The sequence below is a fragment of the Homalodisca vitripennis genome, chromosome 5 (genome assembly GCF_021130785.1).
Source record: "Homalodisca vitripennis isolate AUS2020 chromosome 5, UT_GWSS_2.1, whole genome shotgun sequence".
NCBI lineage: Eukaryota > Metazoa > Arthropoda > Insecta > Hemiptera > Cicadellidae > Homalodisca > Homalodisca vitripennis.
Window position 1 is genome coordinate 62907747 of NC_060211.1, and position 19605 is coordinate 62927351.

At 30.6% G+C, this 19605-nt stretch overlaps 1 protein-coding gene across 16 annotated transcripts in view; it reads right to left on the reverse strand.

Moving 5' to 3' along the window:
* Positions 1-1720: 1720 nt before the first annotated feature.
* The window catches only part of LOC124362306 (collagen alpha chain CG42342-like), a 535020-nt gene continuing 517135 nt past the window's right edge, over positions 1721-19605 (reverse strand). For 14 of the 16 annotated variants that reach the window (XM_046816688.1, XM_046816693.1, XM_046816687.1 and 11 more), the window contains 3 exons: positions 16778-16912; positions 14016-14161; positions 1721-5542 (listed from right to left, as the gene is read on the reverse strand). In XM_046816688.1, the coding sequence (XP_046672644.1) occupies positions 14021-14161; positions 16778-16912 (276 nt within the window). In that variant the 3' untranslated portion in view covers positions 1721-5542; positions 14016-14020. Of the gene's footprint in view, positions 5543-14015; positions 14162-16777; positions 16913-19605 lie in introns of those variants that run through there. The other 2 variants (XM_046816696.1, XM_046816699.1) reach the window with 2 other exon arrangements.

Below are 19605 nucleotides of genomic sequence, written 5' to 3' on the forward strand. Positions count from 1 at the left end.
AAAAGTGTGAGTTTTTCTAAAAGCTTTGACATGCCAGTATAAGTCACAAACTGAAGAGTTTTCACCCTGCAGTTTCAAGTTCAGAAAGTTAATATGTGCTGTGAGGTCAACAAGAAAAGCCAATTTCCATACAAATATACTTTCAGAAAGTTCAGGTACAGAGCGATGCTGTTCAGTCATAAAAATATCAATCACTTCACGAAGTTCGAAAAACTACTGAAATACTTTGCCTTTGCTCAACCAGCGAAATTCACAGTGGTAGAGAGCATCTGGGTATACACTGTTAATTTCAGCAAGAAATTTTTTGAACTGGCAGTGTTTGAGGGAACTTGATCTAATGAAGTTAGATGTTTTTACAACTACATTCATTACTTCAGCTATGTTTTGTGGTAGGTGTTTATCACAAAACTCTTGTTGATGGATAATGCAGTGATAAATCATGGGTTGAATACCGCCAGTTGTTTTAACAAAATTGCAAATATTTCCAATTACTCTAGTTTTTGTACCAGACATATTTTTCCTAACATAAGTGGTAACATTCCTCATGCATTTGAAGTTTAGCCCAAGATTAAAAATGGTTTTACTTATTTTTGCAAAGATTTTGTCTCTGGTCACACTACTCTCTATAGAGTAAACGTCAGCCAACTCTTCTGTGATTTTTAAAATCACTGTTCACACCACGAACAAATAAAAGAACTTGTGCAGAGTCAGTGACATCAGTTGATTTATCAAGAGCGATTGAGAACCATTCAAATCCCTTGCATGCGTCTTTCAGCTGATCAACAATGTTATTTACAGCTTTAAGGTAGAGAACAACAGCGCTGAGTTTTCTGCCCATACACGTACAGTCCATGCTAACTTACTATTTATCACAGTGGTTGATCACTACATGTTTATATCTAGTTTTACAGTTATTGAGAATAGAAGAGGCAAGTTAGAGATGAGTATGAGATGAACGAGAATGAGCTAATGGTAAAAATGTTTAAAAGGAAATGTAATATCAAATAAAAATATTTTTGCAGTATGCTAGCTTTCCGTGGACCGGAAGAAATCTGTTCGTGGGCCGGATGTGGCACACGGGCCGTAGGTTGGGGCCTCCTGCTCTAAGGATCAAACCTAAAAAACACTTATACGGCTATCACTTTCCCTAGAAAACTGACATTGACTAAAAACTTGATGTACAAACTCTAAACACAATGACAGTCTGTACCATTTGAGGTTAGGATGGTTAACCATCATAAAATAGCACATAGGTTTTATTTTATTTGTTTCGTACACATTTTAGCTATTTTATTAAATGACCAATGTTTGTACATTTCATATCAATCAATGATTCCAAAATGGTAGATAGAAAAGTAAAGTAAGTCTTCCTCCTATATGCTCCCATGACTGAAAATGATTTAATTTAAATCTAAATTAGTCTCGCAAAATTACAAGTCAGAATTTTTAAGGTGAGTCATCATTCATTTATTAATAAAACAATCCAGAAGCTTCCATTATGAGTATAACAAATTGATGCTGGAGGAGATGAAACATGGATGAAGTTTCAAGGCTAGCAAAAACAAATTCTTATATGTCAAAAATATCTCAATTCTCATAACTCTTAATAACATATTAAGAAAGTTTTCATACTTAAAGTTTAACAAATAATGTCATTGGACTTACACACTATCAAATAAATTTGTTGGGAAGAAAACAGGTAGATAAATTACACATTTACTGAATAGATGACAGTTGTTTTATTAGACAGCTTTATGAATCATTTATTATTTGGCACAACATGCTTGCTAACATCTCTTTTGGGAACTGTACAAATAAATAGAAACTCCGTTATTTGTGAGACCGATGTGTAACGTGTCATACTTAACCTACTTTTCTGTACAATTATACTGTAAAACTAACACATACTATTGTACATAAGAAAATACAAAATAAACAAAACTATATGTTACTTCTGTGTGGCACTCATTACAAAATTACAAGTGTAATTGTAAAAGTAACAATTTCACTGGCTTCACCTTACTTGTCTCTGAAGTGTCATTTAAATGTTATACTTATACCATTCCTCACATAATGAAGTATTCAGTCTTTCACATTTAACATCTTAGCAGCCCATAGATTAATCTGATACTTTCTCATTAAACTGGCATTACCATTTCAACCTTAAGTTTAAAAAGCTGTGATTGGTTGTAGAGCTGGTAAAGAGTAACTAAATCCTTAATTACATATTATTTGATTCCAGTATTTTTTATAATGGAACAATATTGTCAGTAAGTTTTTGAAAAAAATATAAAACATACCAGATTAATCTTCATTGTACTAGGAGATTTTATAAAATCTTTAAATCTAATGAATTCTAAAAATTGTTTTAGATTTCAAGTAAAACAAATTTTAAAATCTACTATTAACTATTTTTAATTAAATATAATACATTCTGAACAAAAATGTTTCACACTGTAGAGTTTGTAGAATTCAATTTCCTTGGCAAAAAAGTAGTGTTTCAATATTGACATATGTTTATTAAAAATTAAGTTTGTACAAAGAAAGAGTGGATCCAGTCCTGATTTTTGGAGGGGGCCATCTGAGTTTTAATTTATCATTATCGTTATTATAACAGGTAACTTTGGACCATGCATCAAAACATAAATTGTTTAGAAAACAATTCACTCATATTCAAAGTTTAGTTCATAATTTAATTTATGTATGGTTATAATACAAGATCGATTACGTTTTTCATAAACTAGAGGATGACATGACCCTCCTAGCCTATCCCCTGGATCCACCACTTAACTATTTCTAAGAGATGCAGTAAAAGCATACACTCTCTGTTTTTACTGAATCACACTGGTATTATCATAAAACAATGAAAGCTTTCCAAGTGATTTTTACCCTTGCTTATGTGTCCTTTCATTACAGATAGGTTACTTTTGTTTAGTACTTTTTATTTTCTTAATTAAGTTTAGAATTAACATCTATCAATGTTACATAGAGTTGTAAAAAATATCACTATTTCCAACATTTGCGCTTTAATATTGCAAAAACAAATATGTTAAAAAATAAGAATTAAGTTTGATGAAAATCAATGTTAGCAAATATTATTTGCCAAATGAGTTTTTTTGTGTACACATGTTAATAATTAGGTATAGATTGAAACAAAATATGTTCCCATGTGCAAAATATTTTTTGTAATGTACGTAAAGTTTGAATAAACTCCAAATTAAAAACAAATTCCAATACTTTATAATTTGTTACTAGGTTACTATTTCTAAAAATATTTCGATTACATGTTCTTGTGGCACAGTTAATTAACTGCAAAACAAAAGACAACTTTACATTTATTTCAACGAATGAAAGCGTCTGGTATAAATTCTAGAGTCGAGTAAACTTCTCAATAAAAACATGCAAAACATGCCAATTTCACCATGGCACTTCTCCATATGGAGTGGCATTAAAATACTGGCGCTCAAAGGGCTAAGGCAAAATGCTTTAAATATGCAGAGTACACTTTAAAAACAATTGATTCCTATCATCATTCTTAGTTTTTCAATTCAAGAGAAAAGAACCAAAAACTAACAGCAGAATCTGACTTCTCAAATTGTTTAGCAAAATATGTTGGTGGTCAAATGTGAATGTTGTGTAGATCTTTATGTAGTAATCACATGGAGTATATTATTCTGTAAATGAGACTAAATTATTTTTTCTATAGGTATTAAATCTTTGTTTCTGACCCTAATCAATATTTAATTTATTTAATTAATTACATATTCTGAATTTAGCAGTAACTCATTACTAAACAAGATTACAGATTGATAGTTGAACACGGCTATAAGCTAATAAATTGTACATGAGAGAATTACTCACTCTTCAAGCGTAAAATCTATTCAGACCTATGCTATAGGAGAAAATAGTTAGAACAAAGCATGTCAAAAAATCTACATGTGAATTGGCATGAGCAGATAATTATTACTATCAGTGTGAAACATTCACTGGCATAACCAATGGGAGGGAAGTAAGATGGATAGAAGGCTCCCCCCAAAAAGCTCTAAAATTTTAAAAATATACATAACAACAACCCAACTTATTTTAAATACAAGTTATGTGTTTTTTTTTATATGAATTAGGCTTCTATAATCGATTGAAATTTACAGTTATTTAGATGTTTACCATATCCCCTGGTATGGTATGCTCTTCAATCAGATGCCCCCCTCCCCTCAAAGTCAAGTCCTATGGTTACAGCACAGGAAACACTCATGCCTACACTTACTTTACCCAAATACAAAAGGGTGGTTAATGTACGGATACATAACTATATATTCCTTTTTGACTGAACAGTGACATTGTAGCTACAATAAGTAAATATGAACAAAATATTTATAAAAGATACAAAGTACCAAGAACAAAAAACCATTTTCCATAAAAATGATAAAAATCCTATCACTATTGTTTAATACTTAGTTAAATAAATTTGCCTACATCCAATTCATAAATGTACCTGAAACAATAAGAGCATAAAATAATGTTTAGATAAAAGTGAACTATTTTCAGAAAAAAGTATTAGTTATAAATTTAATGTGTTCTATACGTAAGATTAAATATTCCACTTTGTATTTATTTTTTCAAATAGACTGTATTTATAAAAAAATGTAAATACCTTTTAACTTTTAAAATACGGATTAGTGTGAATATTTTTTTACCTGTAAAAGACTCAGTAGGAACTTAAAAATACAGTACGTACAAAAGTTGATAAATAAATTAAAGCATTCTTACCAAATGCATCAAACACACAACTATACATACGTTCTTAACTGATAAATACATACAGTGACTAACTATTAACACACAAACATAAATTCATCCATGGCTTTGAATGTCTGGAAGTTGAACTGACACAAAGTTGGTTGATAACAAAAGATCTAAATAATTTTGCCATACAACTTTCGTTTTTGTACACAAAATATTTCTGTGGAGATCACTGCAAGGCACTTCAACAATATAAAAATAAACCTTTTAAACAGTTCAGATGAATGGTATAATTGAACATATATATGCAATATCTTATAAATATATTTGCTAAATTTTGTTATCAAAGTAATTTAATTCTAGAAGTGGATTAATATAATTTAAAATTCACGTAGAAGAGTATAATTTATTAAAACATTCTAATGCTTTGTTAAACTTATATAAAACACAATTCAAATCAATGCTTTGGTTAATAATGATTTAACTATAAACATAAAATAATTATCAACTGCTTTAAGTCATTTTCATATTAACTGCGTAAATGACCTTAGTCATTACTAGTAATAAAAAAGGAGGTAAAAAACTTATTATCTATGTATACCCTATTTAACTTATGTACACTAAATTAGATAAAACTTAACAAAACAAAAACGAAATTGTTTATATTTATGTACAAAAATAAAACATTTGACTACGCTAACTTGACACAAATGCGTAATTTAACGCTATCACTTCACTAGAGTTTGTTGAAATGGCGGGTATATGTACATGGCAGTTCTCTTACAGATGTCTTGAACTAGTCCTGTAAACAAATAACAAAATATCACACGGAGAATGCAATGGTAGGTTATTATGGATTTTTAACCATTCCAATAAATTTAGCTTTTCAGAAATAACTAATTAAAACTACTCAATAATGGCACCAACTGGTTCACAACAGTAATTGTCACATAATATGTTGTGTTTGTTAGGTCACCAACAATATCAGATTATCAAAGTCAAAGTCAAAGTCAAAGTCTTTATTGCACATTAAATTTGAACATTATTACAATTTGTAATACAAACAGGTGCATTGTCATAATTTAAAAAACAATGTTAAATTTAAAAGTAAAACAGTGAAATTTCCTAAAAGTAAGACAGAAATATTCAACATACACACTTATTAATGCTTGTGCATGTTCTGGGATGTTTATAAATTATTTATTTAAAATATAATTGTCTTGTCATTTAATATCTCATCTGTACTATAATAGGCTTTTTTCAATAATATTTTTTTTTAATACATTTATGAAATTGAGCTTCTTCAAGATGTTTTAATGGTGTTGGCAAACTATTGTTACACACGAATACCCATATATAAAGGACTTTTCTCTAATAAGGTAGTTTTATGAATTGGAAACAACAAAAGATCCTTATGTGTGGTGTTATAGGTATGCTGGTTTGTGTATGAACTATAAAGATTTGGATGTTTGTGGACCAGATTTAAAATGTCCAATATGTATAGAACATGGCAGTGTAAGTATTTTTTGCTTTTTTAAATATAGGACGGCAGCTTTCTCTGAAGTTTGCTCCCATCATTGCTCTTACCACTGCTTTTTTTGTGCCATGAAAACTTTTTCAAAATCAGAGATGATCCCCATATTACTATACCATACTTAAGAATTGACTGAATATATGCAAAGTATACAATTTTACATGTGTTTAATAGATACGGATTCTACCAAAATCTTCATTTGCAAATCGGAACGAACTCAATTTTTACAAGGTTTTACATGGCATTTCCCCAAGTTTTTGTCATTTTGATACCTAAAAATTTGTGAGAGTCCACTAGATTTAATCCAGTGAGATCCACTAGATGTAATCCAAACTTTTCTAAGAAGCTATTACCATTGTTACTAGGTCTGAAATTTATTATAATTGGGTTTTAGTTTGATTTAACAGAAGTCCAGTAGAATTAAACCAATTTTCTAACAACTGAAGAGTTCTTGTTATAGATTCCTCCATATTGAAAAAAGTTTTTTTCTGTAATAAGAACATTTGAACATGTTGTATCAATAAAATAAATTGTTTGTTTTGGTATGTCGAATTGGTAAATTATTAATATATATAAGAAAAAGGGTAGGCCCCTAAAATAGAGCCTTGAGGACACCATAAAGAATATTTTCCCAATCTGATGTGACTCTATGCGAATTCTCATTGATAATGGTTCTTTGTTTCCTGTTATTTAGATATGATTGCAGATAATCCAAAGCTAGACCCCTAATTCCAATTTGATATAATTTTGAGAGGAGCAATTTATGATTTACGCAATCAAAGGCTTTTGATAAGTCACAAAATATACCTGCGGTATACTTTGACTGATCCAAGGAAGTTGAAACACTATTTACAAACGAAACCATAGCTAATTCTGTATTTCTGTTCTTTCTGAAACCATACTGCTCATCACATATTAATTTGTTTCTTTCTAAAAATTTTGTTAATCTAGAATGTACTGCCTTTTCAAAGACTTTTGAAATGTTGCTCAATAAAGAGATAGGTCGATAGTTTGAGATGTCCCTTAGGGGAGTCTTTCTTTTTATATACAGGTATGATTTCAGACAACTTTAGTTTATCTGGGAAATGTCCTAAGAGGAATGACTGGTTTATTATCCTGGTCAATATTGGGCTTATTATTTTGGACGAAAGTTTCAGTAATAGATATGGGTATGCCATCCCAGCCACATGCCTTACTATTGTTTAAACCAAGAATTATCTTTTCTACCTCAGTAACTAATACAAAATGAAGAAAATCTAATTCTGGTAGTTTGTATTACACTGATCTAGCATTAATGTTATGTGTTTGTACTGTTTTTGGTATATGTAGCGTATCAACAACGTTAGCAAAATGGGCATTAAACTGTTCAGCAAGTGCACGGGGGTTTCTTATCTCATCGCCATTAATGCTTAAAAATGATTTTGTCATCCCTGCTACATTGTACTCCTAGCTCTTTTTTTCACAATGGCCCAAGTGGCTTTTGACTTTTTTTGCATTGATTATAAACTTTTCATTTGCTATAATTTTTTGCTTTGTTTACTACTTTTTTAAAACACTTTTTGTAGTTCTTAACATAGTTTTGGAATTTTGGATCTTTGTTTATTTTGCTATGACATGTAACTCTCTTTTTCTCTTAGCAGACGTTTTTATACCTTCCGTAATCCATTTTATTTTTTTTCATATTATTTACTTTAACAGTCCTTTAAAGGAAAAGCCTCATTCATACAAGATATAAATTTATGGAGAAAAACACTTATAATTTGCTTCTACACAATCCAGGAAATGGAATTCATTCATTTCGCGGTCTAAGTTTATTAATAAACAAAATGAATTGTCTCCATTATATATTCTGATATTTTTTGTTGGTTGTTTTTATAATTTTGAGAATTGTTTTGAGTATGGTAAGGAAACGATAAGTACATTATGGTCTGAGAGGGCCAGGATCTGTGTTGAGAACACTGCTACTGCCCCCATTTTAAACTGGTTAATATGTTATCTATACAACTCATTGTTGTATCAGTTATTCGAGTTGGTTTCTCTATTATTTATCTTATATCCAAATTGTTTTGCTAAATCCTGAAATGATTCTGAAAATTTATCATTTTGTAACAAATTAATATTAAAGTCTGAAGCAATAGCTACAAATTTTGTTTTTGAGGCCTTTTCAAGTATTTGCATTAAAAGTTTTTAAATTTATGTATAAAGAGGTTAGTCATTGAGTAGCCTGGTGTTCTGTATATTGCCACAATTAAACAATTCAGAGATTTGATTTCTGTAAATGATCCTTCAAAGATGAACTCTTCATTTAGGATTGAGAGATCCGGTCTAGGAGTACCCTGTAAATGGTTTTTAATTAGAATGCAAGACCCTCCCCTAGATCTATTTCTAAAAAATCCATCAGTTAATTTTAAAACCATTTAATTTATTTAAAAAAGTTTGATTAGAATTTTTTATGTTGTGTTCATTAAGGCAAATTATTTGTACATCATATTTACAGTTTGTTATTAACAACTCTAGTTTCATCAATTTTGCTCTTAACACCTTGGATGTTGTAATGTAGCACAGCGGGACATTTATTATCCTTTATTTTTATACTACTGTTTATCTTTTTTCCAGATATTAGATTTCCTTCATTGATGTTTCTACATTTTCTAAAAAACTCTTATCACTATCTAGATTAGGACTACAGATTATAGCAGGAATGCGTGGTGCAGTTGAAGGGGTTACTAGTCCAAGTCCAGCAGGGTAGTCAGTGTTTGGAGGAGAATGGGAGGGCCGAGATTCACTTACAACTTGTGGAGTCGTAGTTGCAGTCAGAGTGGAGCGAGAGTATTGCAGTGCTCTCAAAACTTCTTCAGCAATTTTTCTTTTTCCTCTTTTGTTGTAGTGCATACCATGGTTGGTATATAGATGACGTGGTAATAGATGAAGTTCTAGTAGTCTAATGTTTGTGTCCGTATTTGAAATCTTGGTAGTTTAGTTCCGTATTTATTGTATCAATTTTACTGGTCTAGTTCTGGCTTGTCATGACGCATAGGCAAGGTCGCAAACAATGAGATTTGTTTTCTTTGTACATTCCATTAACCTTCCAAACTCTTCCAAGATATGCTTTTTTCCCAGTGCTTTTCAACATTGTTTGTGCCTCCTATTACAAGAATAAAATCATCTTCATTGAAACCACTTGAAAGTTCCTCTACTTCTTTAATTACCCCATTTATCTTTGCACCTGGCCTCACAACTGCAGTTACATTTAAGTTTGTCCTTTTGCTGCAATAGATTACTGAGATTTGTCCCATGGCTATCAGCCATTATTATTAAATTTGGATTTTGCAGCCAGAGATACATGAGTATGTGCAGAGATTTTCTTCAATATGTTTATTTTCCTGTATTACTTACATTTTTGGTTCTTTTACTAAGGGAGTTTATGGTATCAGGAGTGATTGCTGAATTCTTCCTTCCTCTTCACTATTGTCCTCAGACAGAACCTCAAAACTGTTTTGGCAATAAATTGTGGAACTATGTTTTTTCCATTTGAAACTTTTGATGTATGTGTAGGTTTTTGCCAAATTCATTTGAAAGATTAGAATTAGTACTGACTTGATCTAAGCATGGAAAGCAGTTTAAACATTTAAGTGTATTTTTCTCTTGTATTTTTAAATTTGTTTTCTAGGTCAGTATAATCCTTTTGCATCATAGCTATAACAGTTTTTAGGTTTTCATTTTCTATTTTAGTTTCTTTGAGTTCCCGTATTAGGATTTGGGTTTGAAAGTCTTTTGTATTATGTTCCTCTTGTAGCATAGAAGATATTTCATCGTTCGTTTCAAACTAATTATTTCATCTTTTTCTATAATACTTTTGTTCTAAGCCTTATACATTTTTCAGTCAAAGCTTCTACTTGACAATTCAGATCCATATATCTAGGAGTGTTAACAGCCTTATCTTCAAAATTTATTTCGTCCCTTCCTACATTAGATAGGTTTATAGAGCTTTTGGAGAACAGGAGTTGAGCACCGTATAGATGCACTATTATTACTTATAGAAACTCTCATTTTTTTTGTTTTTATTGATTTCCTCCTCAATCTCTTTTATTGCTAAACAAAAAAAATCTTTGTTATTCATAATTTTTTCCCTTTGAAAATTGTTGTTTGCTTTCTCTATAATGAGTCAATTCACTTAAACAACATGTGCCCGTTTCTTTAGTTTTATAGAACATAACATGAAATATGGACATATTTCCCTTTTTTTCAACAGTTTGTAATTATAGCAGGCCAGGCTGCATGGCCCCTTATTTTGGCAAAGACAAAATCACCTTCATGGAATTTACTTGCATCCATTTTTTAATATTTTTTCCCAAGTTTTGTTAATTTAATTAATTTTATGTCAACATAAAAAAGAGTTTGTGTTAAACAAATATTATTAATTTCTCATCATATTTTTTTAATTATGTAATATAATATTACCAATCAATTAAAATTATCAAAGAGAAATTTTAATGCAGGTAATTATTTTTTTCTTCTTCTTATTTTAACTGTTTTATCCTTATATATCCTTATATTAAAAATTGATTTTATTAAAATAAAAATATGATGTAAATAACGCTTGAGGTTCTCAGTTAAAATATAACTTTTTATTCTAATCAATTTAAATTGATACTCGTAACAGATGTATTCAGCAGACAAACCCAACAAACAGCTGTTGATCTGAAATTATTGAGCTCAATCATTGAGTTCTAGGTAAAACTAAAAAGATATTTCCAGGAAATGATCAACACGGAAGCTGTTTATGGTAATAGACATTGAAGGAAACTGCTGATTTCTATTGGGGTTTCACTGATACCTGAAAAGATTGCTCATACAAAGTCTGGGATGGAAAAAAATCAATTGAGAATATAGGAAAAATTAGGGTGTGTATACCAAGGCTGGTGTACTGCACTGTTCTATACAAAATAGTAGGAAGTTAAACTGTCAACTGAACTCTGTATTGTATAGGGCGACATAAGTAGTATAGTGTATTGTGTTTCCAAGACTTCTATAGGACATGAGTAATGGTAAAAAGCACTTAAGTGGAGCTGCTTGTAGGAAAGCAGCTCCAGAGAAACTTAAAAAGCAGGAAACAATAAAGAAGTCAACAAGAGTATACAGGTATAGATTTTTCAAAAAGACAATTCTGAAACTGGTACAACTAGTAAAGTGGAAGGTCAAGACACAACAGATAACATTATAACAACATGACGAAACCAGCGAACGCCACAAGAACTCCGAAATTGACTGTGGGCTTATGACGAAACAGATAGAAATGAAAGATGTATTTAACACAATTCGTCAATTATCTTCAACTGTACAGAGCAAGAGTTTACATTTGAACCTGCGTTGTGGCTTATAAATGACAACACTATAGATAAGCTGAGTTTAATTTTTTGATTTCTTATCTTCAGCGAAAAAGAAGAACGGACAAAGAGACACTAACTGATCACTATCAAAAATTGTGCAGTTTTTATAACAAGAATCTCCCTTCACCAGGAGGTTTTGCTATAGAATGTTTATTTTGTTTCTTAAAGGAGCTTAAAGAGCAAGAACGTCCAAAAAGTATTTTTAATCTCTATTAACTGTTACATGTCTATGGAGTTCAAGACGTATACTCTTATGTTGACATAATATTGTTATTTTTTGACGATCCCAGCATCAAACTGTTCAGCAAAAAGTTAATTTTTGTTCTCAAACGGATAAAAACCTACACGATCGATGATGACCGAAGCAAGTTTGGAGGATGTGGTTCTTTTAACCATTGAGTCTGAGATTACCAAGAAATTAGCTTTCGATGATGTTATAAGTTCATTCTCAGTCTCAAAAATTACAAAAAAAGTTTATTGAATCACCAAAGAGATGTTTGGAGGATATGGTTGTTTTAACCATCGAGTCTGAGATGACCAATAAATTAGCCTTCAACGATGTTATATCAATTCATTCTCAGTCTCTAAAATCAAGAAGAAAGTTGATTGAATTACTAAAGAGATGTAAATCATACAAAGTTCTGTTTTACTTTTTCCAGAATATATGTGTACATTATATTTGCCACCTTGCATACTTACGACTCAAGTGTATTAGCTGGTTTATTATTGTAAAATGTTCTTATTTCTTCCAATTAGGCATATTACAGCTTTGATGAACTAAAGTACATTATTAACATTGATAAATGATAACAAAAATAACAAATCAAATTGCTTTGAACCTATAATGTTATTTGTATCTACAATGTTTTTAATACGACTTTGAAACACGAGTATGAAACAAACAAGGTGCAGCAGATAGCTGCTAGCCCCTGAGCGGCATAACTTGAAATACACCACTGATCTATTGGCAATATTGACGAACATTAAATTAAAACGTAGTAGTTTGGGGCAAAGGCTAAAAAGCTCACAACTTCTTGTGTGTTGCCCCGACAGCTGGAGCATTGCCCAGTCTCTTTCTTGCTTTAACCATCGCAGTGAAACAATTTTTGTTAGTAGTCCTCGTGTGAGAGAGCACATCCTTTATAAAATTGGTTTATAAGTAAATTTGTAAAGTGGCAATTGGAAATTATATAATGTGTAGTGAGATTAACATTCAAATATACTTGATTTAATTATTAAGTTGTGGAACAATGTGCATTATTCGAATTATTCAAAATCACATGTTTAAGTGAATCAAATAGGTGAATAGAATTTATGTTAAAATATGTAAAACAAATTTATATAAGTGTATATACAAATGTATGTTTATATACAAGGAAATTTGTTAAAATATCAATCATCAAAGTGGTGAGTATTTCATATTTTTTCTGACTGTGCTAGACCTTCATTGGACTAGCTTCAAAACCATGTAGGATTATCCACTCATCACACATTATCTACTCAAGGATCAGTATTATGGGGTTATCACTCCTCACCTCTTTTATTCTCTTTTTTTCTTATTTCCATTTATGATGTTGTCACTGTACAAAGAACAAAATAAAAAAGTATGGAAACTATATTTTTAATCTGGCCTGATGGCAAGAAACAAAACAGTATACTAGGCAGGATAAAATGGAAGTTGCGGAACTATGCAAACGGTCTACACAATAAATTTGTGACTGTCAAATTATCTAACTTTGCTCATGGAGGCATTTCACATACTCAAGAAAACTTATACATTAAAAACAAAATGAAGGAAGACATTGATTTTAAAAAGATAGTACTTAGGACCAAAATATTCAGCACAGTTATTGTCAAAGCGATGCTGATATATGTATACCTCATAAATATAGTCAAAATCTTAGAGATATATCCAAGACCAATATTTACACAATGCTAATGGATCCAAAGTCGGCTGATTGAACAAAATTTTTTGTGACAATGAAAATAATCTTTTTGATAATCTTATTGTCCAAAAGATTGCAATATATGGAGAAGTAATGCCCCTGACCCCTTATGAGTGATAATTGAATATTAGCAATTGGAATATCCAGATTACAGAATAGCTTACCAGATCCCAGAATGAGAACAAATTAATCCTATGAGATCTAGTGATCTGTGATGAAATTCTGGCCACTAGGATGATATAATATTTAATTCCTTATTAATAATGAAGTACTCAACACATTCTAATTACTGCTAAAATGAGTGTTGACAATTGATGATATGATATTGTTAGTTTGGTTTCACAAACAATGAAGTGCTAAAGCGATGACAGGTTCAGGTATTGCTAAGCTACATTGTTACCTCACCTGTGTTACTTGGTCGGCTGGTAGTTGTTAGTGTTAGGGTCGGGATACTCCTCATACTCCTCTTCTCCTCCATCATCATAATCCTCCGCAGGACTTTCGGGTGTTATAGACAGAGATGAGGGCGTAGTGTGCGTGTCACTAAAGTCCTACCCCAGCCCACACACATGCTTGGTTAGTATTACTCACTACACTGCTTGCTCCCACAATATTTAAGGAAATTCTCATGGATTTTTTCTTAAATGTTCTTTATTTAAATAATTTGAGCACTTTTTGTGGGAACAAGACATTGTGTTAATCACTAAAAAATACAAAGCAATATACATGTGTACATATGAAGGGGGTTGGTGGCTGTGCTGGTTATGATGATGAGTTAAGCTGCAAGGATGAAAATTTCAGTCATTCAACACACAAGGGTTTCGTATATTTTATTTTGTTTAAAAGACAATTTCTTATATTCTGTGAATTTTGCAACTCTTAAAATAAGACTGGTAGCAAACAAATGTTTCAGGTTTTAAATCCATTAAGGTTGTAGATCTACTTTGCAATACTAATATTTGGCGTAGTTAAAATATTGATACATTTTTATACTGGAAGAATGTTGCACTGCTGTATGTAATCATTTCTTTAAGAAAACAATATGTTTATGATTAAGCTGAGTGAAAGTTGAGTTTTTATATTAGAGTACCTACACCCTTGTTTGTTGAAATTATGAATTTAATATACATATGATAAAAAATGTGAAAACATCTTGAACGTACAATTAGCAAACAATTCTAATGCCATAATGTACATTTTGCATTGTCTACTTTATCAAAATAATAGAAAATAATGGAGTAATTTATTATTAGTCTAATAACACTCGGACACTCCTACAGGAGATTTTCCGTAGAAAAAGTAGCTTAATGCAAATTTGTTTATTATACAAAATATACAATTGTACACCAATCTGTTAAGCTAATCTATAACTTCACTTAAAGTTGAAGTAAAGAGAAGCCATGGGCCAAATCAATGTAGTTTAACACAGATGCTGAACCACTTAGGTATTGATCTGATTGTGTAGGCTTATTGACAAAGATATTTCTTATTTCTTTCTCGCAAACAAATGGACTCGTCCATAGTAATTCAGAAAGTTCTGTGCTATATTTGAAGATAGAACTAATTATGTGATCTAGCATTGCTAAACATATATTAACCTGTCATATATTGACATGTTATGACTAGAATTTACCAATAATAATGGTGAATCAATAATAATGGCCTGCCAATGGTGATGTCATAAATCTTGTTTTGACGAGGCACTTGTGTGTTGTCCTGTTTGCTTTAAGTAGTTGTACTGTTGTCTGGTAAATAGCAGTATTGAAAAAGCTATGAACCTTCTAATCTTATCCATATAATTTTGAATCTTTCTGGTTGGTGTAACTTTTTTTATTTTATTTTTTTTGTAAAGGATAGGCCCTTTTAAGCCTTATTATGTCCGCCCTCATGGGCCACTGGCCTGTGCAAGTATCTTATCAAACAGAATGCGGGGGAGAGTCTATACAGTACAAGGTCAATGGTACTGATAAAAAGTGCAATGGTCACTGACAGGATTTGAACCTGCGTTATCCCTAACTCAAACCCAAAGTCCAATGCATTGGCACTCCCAAGTGCATAGAATATTACTTTTTCGTAGTCTATTAATATTTGTTGTTCATTTAGCAATCACAGGGGATACTCATTTGTTTAGCTAAGTGATCTTAAATAAAAATAAAAAAAATAGTTTTTTGTTTAATATTTCAAGATGTCTAAACAACAATTTTTTATGTAAGTAATATTTTTTAATACAAATATTTTAATTTGAGTTAGGCTTTTTTTAATACTTTATTCCAATAGATTGAACGTTTATCTATTATTAGGTAAAAAATCATTGTGTGTAAAATATAACAGAAATACATATTATTTACCAACACAATTACAAAAGAGATAAAACCCTCTGGCTCTGACAGGTACACACTTGTATATGCTTGGCACTATTAGATCAGAACTTGAAAAATACCTATGCACTGAAAGGGTTAAAATTCTTGCATATTATATCATCAATTATGTTATTTTTAATCTTTCATATAACTATGGCATGACTCAATTTATAACAATAACAACTGTAATTTGACTGTAATCCAGTATTTATCGTTTGCAATATTATAGTACACTTCTATTCTATCATTATTCATATTTAGATTATTTATTTTAGACTACTTTAGTTTATTACAAGGTAGCTGACCTGTTAATGTTCTGTACATGTTTGTAACGTTTCTGTGTTAATAAAATATTTATATTTCTATCAAGTTACTATTTAAAATTCCAAGTTATAACCAGTTTTAACCCTTTAATATTGTATACAAGTGTTTCAATGAGTTTAAAATCAACAATTTTCCAAAAATTTATATTGATTTGAAAGATTAGTGAATGTATAAGAAAAATTAATTTTAGAAATACTTGGAATAAATGAAAATTTGCCTATTTAATTTTTTCAGTTTTTACTACCACAATTTTAAAATATAAACACACCAAGCACAAGCCAAAGTTTCCAAATCTAAAAAGAGATCTCCCAATCCAAGTAAGCATCAAAAAGCTGTTTATTGCTATTTTTAAAGAATTTTAAATCTACTCTTGCAACTCTTCCCAACACTGTGAACTATACAAGATTTTTTTAATAAAACAAAACACAATTCTTGGTAAAGCACAAAATGTACAATTTTTACACAGTACAGTATTTATAGTACCTTTGGTGGTCTCCAGCCGCAGCCGGGAAGTGGGAGGCCGTCAGGCCCAATGGGGCATGGAGCGTCCAGTCCCGGGACACCCTGGTCCCCCTTGTCACCTTTATCTCCTTTCCGTCCTCTCTTGCCTATTGGGCCCTGTTAACACAAGCGGTCATATATCAACATGGAAGTTGTAGGTTGTTTAGCAGAAGTAATTTGCCAGTCCAAATTTCAATGAAAACTTTAAGCTAGCTTCTAACCTTCATTCCCACAAAGGCATTCTGCCAAACTTTATTATGAATTGCTAATGAGAGAAATTAAGATCAATTCAAGCTCTGTCTGTTACAGTTTTCTAGTAGATGTGGATATAGTCTCTCAATAGATACAAAGCAAAGAAATATGGTAAAAATAGCAACAAGAGCTCAATTAATGTGAATTAATGTAAGTCCTGTCTTTCATCTTTTCCTCTTTAGTAATTACTTTCAAAGTGAATGAAAATATTTAGATTATGTATACACAAGGGGATCACTTCAACATATAAGGATATTTCACTTTTGTAAAGAAGCAAGGAAGACATTCATTAAAGCTCAGAACTCATGAGCTCTAAGTTTAATGCCTGTCTATCTCAACAAATTTTCTTTTCAACTTTTCACAATATTTTTAATAAAAGCACACATTAAAATGATCTAATAAAGGAACCTGGAATTGTATGTTCTAAAATCAAAAAGGACAACAGAAAATATATGTAAAATATACCACCTGAAACAAAACACCCAGAAAAAGAACATGTATTAAACATTCACTACATTATAATGCATAATTAACTTTATGTTTTAGAATTCCATATTGGAAGAAGAGAGCAAACATAGTGGAAAATGTTTCAGTTACTATGCAACACTAACAAAAAACTTCCGTAATAAACGTTATTTAGCTTCACTGTAATTTAAAAGCATTTGTAAATAATTTAATAGATTCACTTACAAAAATGACTTAAATGGATTAATTGTTTTTACAGTGATATTTAATCATGAACAGTTCTCATATGGGGAAGGGAATGCATCTAATTTTTGCAGTTATTAGCTGAAGACTGATATTACACTCAAAAATGAAGCGTATTACTATACAGTACAAAGATTAGGTTTTATGGTGCTAGTAATAAAACACTTAAGCAACCAATTACACACTATTCTCCAATAAAGCACATTCATTTCAAACGTAATATTCGTGGATGCACTCACAATAAAACTTACAAAACAGAGTCTTTTGTACATGAAACATTACTATAGATCAGGCAACAAAGCAATTTATTTGATATTTGTGCAAATTTACCAGCTACACAGATTACATGCATCTTTAAAGTTGAATCAACATTTTTATTTTATACATTCATCCACCATATAACAATAATTTATTTACATGCAGCACAATTCCTATATCTCTCTAAACTAAATTAGCAATTCAATAGATTTATTTATTATAAATTAATAATTAAGTCAACTAAAATCTTTCCTCAGCTAATGTTTAATTCTAAATATTCTAGCACTTTAATTTTAAGGGCCAGTCAGAAGATTATGTGAAACATCTCATCTTAAAGATATGATTAATAAGCATTCAAAAGCTTTTTGAGATTTTCTTATACAATTTGTACTTTTTTATATTCAAACAACAAAATGAAACTTTTTAATTTGTTCTTCGAACAACAATAAAGAAGTAACTAAAATGTGTCTGGATGCTAATTATATCTAAAGCAAGACATATCTCAAAATTCTACAACTAAATCTAAGGGTGTAACACTATCTGATGGGATTAAAATGAAAATAGTTGTTATTAAAGCTGGCTCTTAAGACTATTAATGTTACAATACTACTTAACTTAACATATACAACAGGGGACATTATTTAAAATCATGTGTGTTATTTATAAATACTAATTTAAATGACCATAAAATGTAACAGAAAAATAACAATGATATAAGATACAGACATAATAACAACTTTAAATTATTTTACAGTAAAACCTGTAATATCCAGCTTACTCTGATGACGTGATGGAGTAGGTCGGATATGGACTTGTAATATGAACACCATAAGTTATTCATAACAATTGCACCATTGATGATGCGGTTTACTTTTTGAAGGCACAACATAACTTTAAAAATGTTATATACTACAAAAACTAAGTATGAGTAACTCACTGACAAATTCTAAGCCATCATTTTCATATAACAAATCTATAACACACTAAAAATGTTTATAGATATTTTTTATGGGAAATTCTGTGTATAGTCCATGCCCAATTGTACATAAAATATGTCATGTAGAAGGATCATGATTAAATTTGATCATTTCATGTTCATTTGATTTGATTTGATGGGCAATATAAAGGTTTCATAGAGAAATAACAAACAAAATGTTATCTCTTGTATCCAGGTATTAGGACCTCAGTTTTCAACCCTTAAAAATTATTATTACAAGAGCACATTACACATTAAGTATAAAAGACAGCCAAACTTCTGCATGAGCAGATAGATCAATGGTCAGCTCAGTACATACACAGATCTCCTGGCCTTGCTATACATAGATTTAATTATTTTAAATTGTTACATGGCTTTTTTGATACCTTGTTGACTCCACTGGTTTTAAGTTTATTATATCTTAATATATAACAATGATATGATGTTTGTTAGTCTCACTAAAACTTGAAAACAGCTGAACCGATTTGGCTAATTTTGGATTTGAAATATTTGTAGATATTCAAGAAGGGTTAAAAAAGGTGACAAACATTGGTAAAGTTTCTCAGAATATTTAATAATTTTAGAAAATAATCGTAATATTTATGACACATAATCC